The following is a 12,517-nucleotide window of genomic DNA, read 5'->3' on the forward strand; positions in this document are numbered from 1 at the left end:
ATGACCAAGCTAGCCCTTCACAGTAGCTTTGAGCGCATATGGGCGGAGAGCTTCTACCAGATACCCCACCACTTTCTTTTGTTCAACTTGAAGCACGTCCTTCATGTTAAGGCGCATTCTCAACCGGCCGCACCGCACCGCATCGCACAATTTTGTTCCGTGCGGTCGCGTCGGTTAAGAACGGTTATGCAACGCATAAAATACATCTTAAGCAGCTGGTATTTAATAGATCTTGTCATTAGTGGAAAATATTTCTTGAAGAGAATATGACCTCAAAGCTCGTGGACTGGAGGCATCTTGGAGTACATAAGGATAAAGAAGAGAGCTGTACGGTCTAACAAACCAACTAACACCGGATACAAAGCAACATGCAGGTGATGCAACTCGAGGTGCACTACGCCCCATATCCCACCGGGCAGATTAATGAATTTGAGTCCTGTACCAACAATGCCTGCCCTAGCATCAAATCATCCCCAAATACAAGGTGTCTACACAGTGCAACAGCAGCAAGAAAGCCCTATCCGGTCAGAAAACCTAGCAGATAGATTGCTAGAAGGGGTGGATAGCTCAGATGACAGCGACATAGTGGAGTCGCGATCTGCTCTGGTGGATTATGAGAGCTGGTCAGCGGATGTGATTCGGAAAGAGTGTACCAAGAGGGGCCTCAATCTAAAGGCTGGTTTGCGGAAGGGGAGCGTATTTCAATACGTTTGCGTCATGACGCTGCGAAGCAGGCATATGACGGCCTTCTATTAGGAGATGGTGGGCAGCCTACAGGCAAGAATGCAGTGTCAGCCCGTACAAAGCATTGTATGTACAGGCTGATAAATATTCTTTTTTTTGGATGAGATCGCCACGCGATTCAGTCAATCATGTTTGTTAAACTACATAAAATGCGATGTTTGTCTGACGAGCACTATCTAATGGAGTTATGGCTGCACTTTACGTTATTTTTTTTGTTTTAGGTAACACTGCACCGAGAGCGGACGTAGATAGCAGGACGCTGCGTGAAAAGAGCAGCTTCTGGCAGGATGTGCAAGCCGCATTCGTACAGAGGTACCCTCTCGATCATGAGCAAAATCAATTGATGTTCGACCATGAATTATTCAGAAGAGTAGATCCATCGCTGGTCAAGCCACACTCGTCTAAGAAGCTGTACGACATGTCGAAAGAGATTATTCGACTTTACTTCTCCGCGGATGAACGAATTACAGCTTCGGGCCAGAATGAAAACGACTTTCCAAACTCTGTAAACAAGAACGGAGCTGTCCCTTACCTGCGCAATGGCTGAATGTACGTCAAAATATCTCATTTCATTAAGCAAAAGTTTTACGCTCTTATATACATGCATGTTGTTTGATTCTTCTTTTGAGATTAAACGCGACCTGACAAACTCTGTTCGTGGGGGACTATTTGCTGAAGATGAATTTGACACGTTGGAGGCATCTTCGCAGTTGCACAACTCTGAAACGACAAAACGTAATTACAAACAGCGGAAAGCAAACGATTCCTCGGAGCTGGCTTCAGCCTTTCGAGCGTACGTCGATGATCGACATATTGAAGGGGAGCATGCTCGGTCTTACCTCATACTGAATCATCGTGTATCTTGACAAAGCGACGTGTGTTCCCCACGGAAAGTTGGACTTGGGGGAGGGTCCATCTCTCTCAATACCGAGTAAAATCGGTGACCTGAATGGTACTTGATAGAGCCGGCGCTTAAATTTATAGGAGAGCAGACGCTGTCTTCGCTGAGAAGATATTTTTCTGGAATATACGGGAGGATATACGCCGACTAGTGCTAAGGTGCAAGAGAGAGCACAAATACTCTCCCTGCTTGGTGATATTCGCAGCCAGTTGGGAGATACTGACAAAGTGCTCGTGAATAGTGGCGATGAATGCCAGCGTCTGCAGAAAGATCGCGAGCTACTCGTATTAGAACGGCAAAAATGGACTGAGAAGCTCCAAAGTGTGGGGTTGTAGCAAGAACGTTCATGACACAGTTTGCATTCAATACATAACATTTTTTCCTGATAGTGCTGCATTCGATGTTAACGTGAGGGTGATGTAGATCTTTGCTTGATTTTTTTTATTTGTTTAGTGCGGCGTTCAATATTGAGCCGCGGGCGATGCAGTTCTTCAGTTGCTATGTACTGGACAACGATTTCGCGCGTCACATCGTCATTAATTTCACAATCTCGCCACGTACTCAGTATAAGTGTAAGATAAGTCGCGGCATTGGTTCCAAGTGCGAAGTTTTGATTTAATTGATCTGGCTGAATGGCACGGGTTCTCCAATTCATTCTGCTCGATACAAAAAATATGCAAGCGCATACATCCATGTATGACGTGAGGTGCATTCCTTAGCCACATACATAATGGTCTCTTAAGAAGCCTCCACCTATTGATTCTGAGTGTACGCGTTGTCGGCAACGACAAAGTAAGGGTCCTTTATATCTGATAATAGTTTGCTAAGTGACCACTGCAAGAAAGCCACAGAATCATTCCGACAACCGGGAGCGCGGCAAGCCATCGAGGTAAACCGACATGTGTCGTCGGCACACGACTGCACATTTAGATCATATCTTTGGTAGTGTCCAGAGAAGAAGGCAATCACGCGTCCACATTCCGAGCTGCGAGGCACTCGTATGGAGCACAACCACCCATCTATAGCTCCAATACAACCCGGCATTGCACCACCCGTGTTAATAGATCTGAAACCTGCTTCACTTGACTCCAATTCATCGTTACTACGGGGGAATTTCATTGCTAGCTGCTTGCAATTATTGATATTTCGTAGAGCAGCATGCACTACACGATAAAAAGCGGCCCGACTTGTACCCATAATTACACGTATGTGGTGATAGCTACCACCAGCCAGCCAATTGACACACGCTTGCAGCATTCCTGCAGGAGAAAAGGGGACTCACCTTGAGCACACCGCGAAGATTGAAGATGGTCTATGGAAAGTCCTGGGCCGACCAAAGAAAGAGGTCTTTCGAAACCCGCGTAGCTCAAGCAGTAATACTGCTTGAACTCTCCTTCTAATAGCAAACGTTCAGCATGAGCAAACCAGTTGATGCGACGTCGAACTACATTCATTTCGCTGCCACTCGAACGCTCCTCGTCGGTGACAGTGGCAGCAATCGCAGGCAGAACAACAGCCCAGAACTATCCCCTCTCGTTGGACGAAAACATGGCTAAAGTAGGGATTTGAACAGTGCAGCTTCAACTGAGCATGTTGAAGCGGAGAGTGATTTGATTGGCGCCGTCCACAAATAGTACCTTACCGCGTTATGCAGTGATATCACCGCATGTGATGAAAAGCTCGCACAACAGCCTATTTTTTGCCAACGCTGCATGCGACCACCTAGCCCTTCATTGATTCATACCCAATGATAATCCTCTATTTAGTCGCATACGACCGCATGGGCCGGTTGAGAATGGACCTATTATATAATAAGCCGATCCACAATTTCGTAAAAGTCCGCCAATCAATCGAGACAATCTCGACTCAAGCATCTTGAAGCTCTGTATCTATACATATGTTCTTGACCTCCCGATCCAGTGTCTTACAGGCCCGTCTTGTCAAGCATCCGAGCAGAGAGAAAATAATTGCGCCACTCCGCCTCTGTCACGTCCTTTTCTCTTTAAAAAGCTCAAACCCGCAAATTCGGATCATTGTTCCTTGCTCAATACAAGAACTTAAAGACATTGCAAAGACGTTCGCTTGAGGTCCTTGATTCAGTGCCTGCATACGCCTAGAGTAGATGGCGTAGCTGCCCATAAAATCTCTCTTCTCTTTTAGCAAACTTCCTCGATTTATTGGAGGCACAGGCAGATTAGTTCCAGTCGCCACAGTGACGGCCGGTGCTTGCGTCAAGCGACAATCCCTAGGAGGGACTGCATCTTGTGCAAACGCGCCCCAACGGGCCTGTATGTGAGGCTGTACTGCCTCAGCCAAGTTCTTCAGAGCCGGTCTTGGCGTCCTATAGCTTCTTCGGCAGCACGCAGCAGTCGGTACTGCTCCTTTAGAAACTTTTTGTGCTCGCCCATTTGACGTTTCATTTCTTTCCCCTATGTTCCAGCAACGCCGACTGCCGGTCATACTACGCTTGGAGATACTCCTACGTCTTTGCGGCAAGCCGGTTTTGCTGCTCCTGCACTTAGCCAAGCTGCACTGCGTGTTCTATTGTACCACTGCTGAGTGTGTGGCCAGCGATTTGAATTGGCGACTCGTCTCTCCGCTGCCATTGTGGATTACCGCCGTTCTTGTCGTCGTTTCCTCCGTCAGTCGCGGGTCGTGGTCCATAACGGGAGTAAAGGTGGGAACAGTGCTATGCGTGGACCATGGGTCTACAAGTAGCCGAGCGCGGGGTCATCGCCTCGTCGTCTTCTTCCATGCTGAACGCGACCTCAGATAAGAATTCTTTGCTGTGTCTCCATCAGTTGAATTTGCAACTAGAGGAGACACAGGAAAGAGAGGCATTTACAAGGATTATGTGTTCACTTCTACATTAAATGTATTAAATGTATAAGTGAATATATAATCCTTTTAAATGCCTCTGGAAGCGTTGTCCGTTCCACAACTGCTTCAGCTAACTGGAGTGAAACTACTACTTGTGCAACTGCTACTTATTATAATAATCGCGTGTAGTTGTTACTAAGCTGCAACCTCAGCAACGGCTACACGCTGTAGCTCCTGCTACAATAACTTTCAGCGAGACGCGACTGAATCTATTTTCTTGTTGCTTTCACTACGTGACAAAAAGCGTAGTCCCATCAAATTGTGGCATCAGCTTCTATAATAGCTGCCGAGGCATCGCTGGGCAATATGAATCGCTACTGTACCAATAATGACGCCGATCTGTACTGCCTAAATATGGTGCAATGAAATCGGGGCACGAAAGGCCACTTCTGTTATAAAAACAAGTGATAGACAATTATAAAGTTGCTGTTGGGGCTAGAGCTACAGTGAGACGTTATCGAGTCACCCTTATACGTTGTCTGTTCATTGCGACTTCATAGAGGAACGTAAGCTTGTATGACCAACTTGGAATATTTTGTAAACTCTCCTACGTTTCAATTAGCATCAGCATTTGCACCCACTTTTTTATGCAATATCAATACTATTTTTGCCACTGCACATGCAAGACAGAACTATCAGATATACTGAGCGCTCCAGCCACGATCTTCCTAAATTTTGATAGATCATCAGGTGCACCCTGACAAAAGCTGCCGCCGTCACGTGAAAATAGATCTCCCCTTTTGTTATCAGTACAATAAATCACATCAAATGTGATTAATTTCTGAGACTAAATCTTATTTAGTAGGAAATTAAACTAGATCAGATTTATTCTACAGGTCTCGGATTCAGTTACTGTGGCGAAAGGAACTTGTATTTGTCAAGTCCGGTTACATGTAGGTTACAGGGTTGATGAATCAACAAGCATTGATCATTAGTCAAAATAGAAAACATACGCATTTGGTCTCGGTCGTATAATCGCAGAAACTATTCTATCTAACAGGTTCGCTCAGCGCCTAACCAAATTTGGAGTACAGACCACAATAGCAATTCCGACACGCAACTTGCGTGCTCTTGTTTATTATTGCATGCATATATTGGAGCACACTGGGCTTGGATACTGTGCTAAAGCTCCTACATACTCATTGTCACCTACAAAGTGTACTGCCACCCTGAGATACCATGCGTACCGGTACCGAAGTGTTATTCATGTGCTACATTTCTCAGTTGGATGTTGTACGAATGTTAGTCCAGGTTGCGCTCACGCCAGTTACCGTGACCTCATAGCTAGCGGCCACGAAAGAGGGTCGTACTACTGAAGAGCACTAGCCCAAAAGAGAGGGCGCATACCACCTAAGCAGCGTGAGCCACGGGTGAGCAGGGAACCACGAAGCCAGGAAGAGCATAGGCCATTGAAGGACACAGCATCCAAACTGTAGTACGAGGTAGCGCTCCAAACCGCGGTATTAAACGGGGCCGGATAGGACTACGGAAAGATACGTGGTTAAATACACGAAGCCAAGATCTACTGGGTAAACGACACCAACAAAACACGCAAACCAAGAAGTACTTAAGTTTGCGGCCGCCTCATCTCCAACAAACACTGTCACTCCGCCGCGTATCGTCGGCGGCCGGCTTCAAAGCTCCCTAATGGAGTGTGGTCTGCGTCCGTTTGTACGTCCGTCCGAGGCTAGGATTAATAATTGTAACGCAAATATGGGCGTTCTGCTGGCTACCGAGCGCAGCGAAGACGGCGTCGATTGGCCAAAGTAATATATGGTGAACACAATGTATGTGGTCTACACATCATCCTAAAATACACCGTTCAAATTTTAATTTTCTAACCGCGGACCGCCACCCCACGCGAAGGGCGCTGCCTGTGTGCGCGTTAGTTAGCATTGGTAGAAGGCACCGATGTGCACACACGTACTATATCGTGGTAGGAACTGTTGGAACAAATCGAAGGCCCTGGTGACTCATATTACGGCTTAATGGGAGATCTAGTACTTTATTGGTAATAAAAGGGTTTGTTTTAGCTTCGTAGTACTTTTGTAATACTTTAACCTACACATCTATTTTGCTTAGTACTTTTATAAATAGCTTTCGCACTTTTTCTTGCACTTATTCGTAGTAGTAGTAGCCCACGTATTTATTATATCAGCGCTAGATAAAAGTACAAGTGCTAATATATAGACCTAGAAACATTTAAAATACGATCCCACACACACCACTCACCGGCGCAAAAAACACGTATTTAGTTGTATTTTTCGCGTATGTGCGACCCTTAGAAAATGTGCGCACTCCCAATATGATACGTAGCGTATATACAGGGCACCACCAGCTGTGCTTGTGATTAAATTAGAGCGTAGGTACGTGATTAAGCAAGAGCACGAAAGACGAAATAGCACCAAGCCAGACTATGTACACGACGGGGTAGAAAGAGCTACACGAAGTGGAAGACCACGGACGTTGACAGCGGACTAAAAAATGAATGCACCTAACAATTCTGAAATACACGAGCCACGGACAAGCACGCTACCATAAAAACTTGGAATAACAAGAACATGGAAAGAAACTATAACATTAATACGCCATCATGCTGAAAAGCACGGGCTGCGGAAGAGCACGCATGCTCGAAGTCACGGTAGAACACGAAGCGGTACGAGTGCACTAAATCAATTTTCCAAAAACATCACGGTAGAACATGGAACACTTTCAACGGACCAAACATGATCCCGCGAAAGACCATAAACGTGAGATCACCAAGCATCAAAACACGGTACCTAGATAGAACCGGATCTCACGGAGCCACGGCACATGGTACTACGGTAGCTAACAATCGCACGTAATTTACTAGTTATGTTATATTGAGATCAAGCATTTGAAAGGGTTACTACGCGATAGAACGATCTGCAATTTATTTTACTGGAGAAATATTATAGTAAGGTATTACTGCCTAATTTTGACATAACCCCTCCAGACAGGGAGCTCGCTGGAACTTCTATGTTGCGTATGCTACATTAGTAAGCTTAACGTTTGTAAATAGAAAGGTGTAGAGGAAGGCAATGAGGGCGGGACACGGAAAAATCCATGCCAATGTGACATTCAAGCTGCATAACTGATCACTATAGATCACGCCAAAGCGAATAATGCTACGTAGTGCTGAAAAGAACAAAACAGCTAGCCGGGCCCACTGGACAAAAACAAATACACCTGCGTCCCACAATTTCCAAATTTTAAAATCAACTCTTCCCATATAAAATTTTATTTAAAAGGTTGGTGTGTCACCTCGACAAGTAACGCAAACTTTTGGTGCAATCGAATGCATTCTATGCACAATACAAAAATTAAATGAACCAAGAAGCATCAAATTAGAGCCGGTGGAGCAATCACTTGACACACTTACTTTTGCGTCACAGTAGAGCGTACATGATGCACGTTAGGATGTGCGTGTGCCAAAAACAGGAGGAAGCACTGAAGTTCACCAAGCTTTGTTGCTTCTTGCTTACATGTAATCAATACAAAGCAGGGCTAACCATTCATTTGTTGAATATATGAAGGCTCAAGGTAGCTTAACATGCATTACAGCACTACAGGCTTGTGCGGTGTCTCTTGTGAGAAGTTGTTGTTCCATGTGTAGACAGAGTGACATGCATTTATGCTTTTCGACGAAGTCGGATCGGCTTCGCGTCTTCCACAGGAATTTGCGTGTCATTCACCCATTCATTGTGCCAGATATCCAAGCAAGTCATGGCCACCCACTGCATATTTCGTCGAGCACGCATACAGAGAAAAATTGTTCCCACGTCGTTGCGGTCGCCACAGAAGTACGTAGTCGTAGACGCTCGCTTGGTGTCGTGGCGGAGCGTAGATCATACCTTACAAAGTCTTTGGCGTCGCCTTGCCTGCTTGCCAGCATCGCGCCACTCTTTCACCTGTCGTGCTCCATGCTTTGACCGCTGATAGGATATACATGAATATCTTCGTAGCTTGATGTAGCAAAAAGAACTTGGGTCCCGAAGGTGTTGGCTTCGTACATGTCAGAGGCGTGGGACTGCGTGCGTTGGAGATGGATCTTGATCATATACTTGACGTGCGTCAAAGGCTGTGAAGTCTTGTTCTTGTGGTACGCCTTGTGAAAAATGTAGTCGTTAACAATATATATATGGATAATGCTTAACACCAGTGACTGGTAGCATTTTTGAATGGAAGTGCGCGCTAGGGAGTGTCATTGCAATCGCTATTGATCATGTACATCGACGCCTCCCATGTAGGCGTGAAAGTGCTTTACCACTCTCGGACACGGGACCTTCACCTACTCAGCTCCATCCTGGCACTGTTTCAATTTCAGTGCTTCCCCAGTACCTAAGAAGTGCACTCGTCTTGAATTCCACCGGCTAAAACCTTTCATATTGGGCACAAGTTTGGACCGTGCAATCTTAAAGAACCCCGGGAATTGTCGTTTGTCGACTCTTCTTCTTTTCGATGACTTCCTTGTAGTACCCCAGCCGATTTGTCATAATGGTGTTCACACAGTAGAAGCGCATAAGCAGAAGCCGGATCGCCAAAGCAACCGACGCGTAGAAGCGGTCCGTAAAAACTAGCATTATTGCTGGTTTTGTGCGTCTTTGCCAAACACTTCCAGTAAGTTTCGTACTACGGCAGCCGGCCTAATTTTGAATATGGCTTGTGTACATCAGTGACATGTTGTTTCTTGGCACTTTAAACCTCAAAGCTACATATATGCATTATTAACAGAGCAAACAACGGTTCGTAAAATGCATAATTTAGGACATCTAACTTAAAGTAAAAAAAAAAGAATTGCGTACCGAATGCAGTATGCGGTGACCGCACAGCAATGCATAAAGAGCTTTGTGCCCCACTTATAAGCATGTTTTCTATGTACACATCCATCTTGTTGAACTATGACCGGCTTGGTAACACAGCCTTTCAAACGACAAATACGGTGGTGCAAGAAACACACGTGCAAATGCTCTTTACGGCATCTCTAGCACCTTCTTTATCTTCCACGCACAATCCGTTTGCGCTCGATGGTCTTGATTCGTATCGAAGTGCAAGTTTGTTAAAATCACCATGAATCGGCCTCGTGGCAAAAAAAACCTCGCGCGATCGCACCAAACTCAGTAGTTTTCCTATGGTTAGTCAGCTTCCTTAAGTTCGGAGTAATTATCCTCGCAATCAACAAACGAATAAATCGGCACAGTTCATGAGGCATAATAGGCTTGATAGTTTCCAGCTCATTTTGAATGGCTCGACGGGTCTTGCATGCAGTTTATCTGAGTTGCGACGTTGCTTCTTCCGATTGCGTGAATATGCTGCATCAATGCGCACTGACAGCAGTTCTCAGTGGTAGCCATTCGAGCACCCACCAATATGTTGCCACAACACCATCGGCAAAAAGGAAAGTAAAAAGTGCTACATGAGAGTCGCCATGACGCACTGCATGGACCTGCGTAACCTTGCCGTAGACCTGGATAGCTTCCCGAATTACTAATGGGTTCATACGGTCCCATCATATGCTTGTCAGTATCCGGCTCGGTGACATCTTCCCACCCCGTTGCTGCCATCCCACGCAAGACCATACTCTTCAAATCATCGGGAAGAACTTCATCTACTCCTCTAAAACGTTTTAAGATATTCTCGTCAAATATTTTTTTTTAACAATTTCTGCATCCGTCTCATCCACATCATCAGCAAGGTCCTTAGGAGCGCAGCTTGCTTCATCACCTTCATCAGAGTTGTATTCCCCCAAGTCAACATGATCTTTTCGGCTTCATCACCCGACTTAGCTGCTGCATACTGGTCGGCGCTTTCGCTTGAATCAACATCATTTAAGTCGTCGGGTTTGTCTACAAGCAGCTCACTCTCAAGTGCGTCAAACTTATATTCGATACTTTCGGCACCTGTCGTACAAGAATACAGACGTTAAAACCTTGGACTGCATAATTATGCACCATAAATGCGGCATAATATACATCGTAGTATAAAATGTAACAGTGTGGACTTCGGCAGAAGCTATAGAAGCGTCATCGGTGACCTCCTCCGTACTGGAAGCCACATCGTCATCTTCGATTTCGAACACATCGTCTTCAACATGGGTGAGGTAGCAATAAGTGGGGAAGCCGGATGTGAGCTACGAGAAGTACATGGAGGCGAGGATGTGAAGGCTGCAGTCGTCCCTAGCCAGTGCCGTGCTGACTGGCGAGTCGTACGGTAACAAGGGACTGAAGAAGATTGAAGCGGCTGCGAGTCATCTCTAGTAGTAGCTACGATACATAAGATAAAAGTAAAACGGCGTTAGGCATTCACCAATATATGCTACGTTTGGGTTATAACTACAATTAACACAAAAGGCAGGTTTACCTGCAGCAGTCCATGCATCAACATTTTGACAGTTCGCTACCGCACGTCCAGCAGCGGCTTCAATGTCAGGAGGGTAGTTCTGGCGAACCTTTTCCTGTTCAGCGGCAAGTTGATTGTCCCCAAAAACATTACGTGTATTAACTACGGCGGCACTCGATAAAACGGCTCCGTGTGCGCGACTTTGCAGTACTGTACATGAAAAGCAAACGCTAGCAAATGTGTCAATACCAATAATCCGTGAAAACGTACCATCAGCGTAGAAGTCGAGCACGTCCTTTTCACTCAAGAAATGATCGAGACCAAATATGCCGTTTGGATGGCTGTCGGGGCGAATGTACTTGTAGCGATCGTCCAAGTTGCTGCGTGGGCGGGCGCGTCCCATTTACCTGTGATTCCCGATGCAAATGAGTTGCATTTCGTAGATAACCGTCAAACGTAATTGCAGGAATTTTGACAAACGACCGCCTTCTGTTGACCGAAAGGCTCGAACAGAAACTGCACGGACACTTAACTTAAAGTTTGTAAGCCACTTGAGCAGCGGAAAGGGCGCTCTTACAAATTTTAAGTCTAAAATCGCTTAAGATGAATATATTCAGCCTTAGTGGGTAGGCTATGTAGCATTATGCTAAATCCGGTCTGGGGGGGGGTAAACCGATCAAGCCCAATAGAGCTAACCTGCTATAATAATTATTGCATTGCGACAAGGTTCCCAAATCGATTATTTTAGTGGACTTATATCGTAATATTTGGTTTCAAGTTATTTTCCCCCGATCCCTGGTAGGATAAATAGCAACGCTTCATTTCTTCGCGTTGGTGAGAGAATCGATTTCCAAATAGTTTATGTTTCATTCTCTCACGATTGGGTAACCAATATCTTTTAGCGTCTTCCGCATCGCCCCTGAACGCTCCTTAATAACTGTAATGTATTGAACAATACATGCACATGTATATATGTACAGAAGTCCCCCTAAATAAGCGTGGTGTTTAGCCGGGGCCATCCTATATACTTTCGAAGGTAATATTGCAGATTCGTTCAGAGCACGCCTATTTAAAAAACAATGAAACGGATACAGGAGGGTATACAAAATACAGAATTCCGCTTATTCAGGTAGACTTCTGTAGTACCAAACATATCACGCTGCGTATCGATTTGGCCTGAGCGATTTGGTAATTGATTTGCTTTCTGTGTGTTTTTCACGAAGTTCAGCTTTATACATGTACTACACTCATGATCCCCACCTTCTTGATCATGTGTATAAATAGCTCGTGCTTCCTTTCAGTCACAGATACTTTGTGCGTTCATTTACAAAAAATATATTTCTATAGTAGTCTTACGTAAATACAGTAACTGCTCCAGAGCGTATCCTTGTTCAACCAAGGAAACAAAAGCACAAGTAACTCGTGCTTTTGATTCGGTATACGGTATTCCATAGCAGCGACGTGTTACCATACAGTGCAGCACCGTTTGCTGTGCCGAATATTACGTTTTGACAAGCTCTGCAATTCTCGCGTACAACATTCAGTGGGCACAAGTCAGTTCGCAACTTGCTCCCTTCCCCGAACAATCTCTCAAATCGACGCTACTGGTGCCCTCAATAAGCGACAACACCC

The 12,517-nt window shown here is 45.3% G+C and overlaps 1 protein-coding gene across 1 annotated transcript; it reads left to right on the plus strand.

Moving 5' to 3' along the window:
* PITG_05119 (uncharacterized protein) lies at window positions 1-1,291 on the plus strand (the record flags this gene model as incomplete). Its single annotated transcript, XM_002998775.1, has 4 exons — window positions 1-159; window positions 375-438; window positions 966-1,056; window positions 1,111-1,291. The coding sequence occupies 4 exons, from the start codon at window positions 1-3 to the stop codon at window positions 1,289-1,291; spliced, it is 495 nt and encodes a 164-aa protein (XP_002998821.1).
* Window positions 1,292-12,517: the final 11,226 nt, after the last annotated feature.

Source organism: Phytophthora infestans, genomic scaffold (genome assembly GCF_000142945.1).
Source record: "Phytophthora infestans T30-4 supercont1.7 genomic scaffold, whole genome shotgun sequence".
Taxonomy (NCBI): Eukaryota; Oomycota; class Peronosporomycetes; order Peronosporales; family Peronosporaceae; genus Phytophthora; species Phytophthora infestans.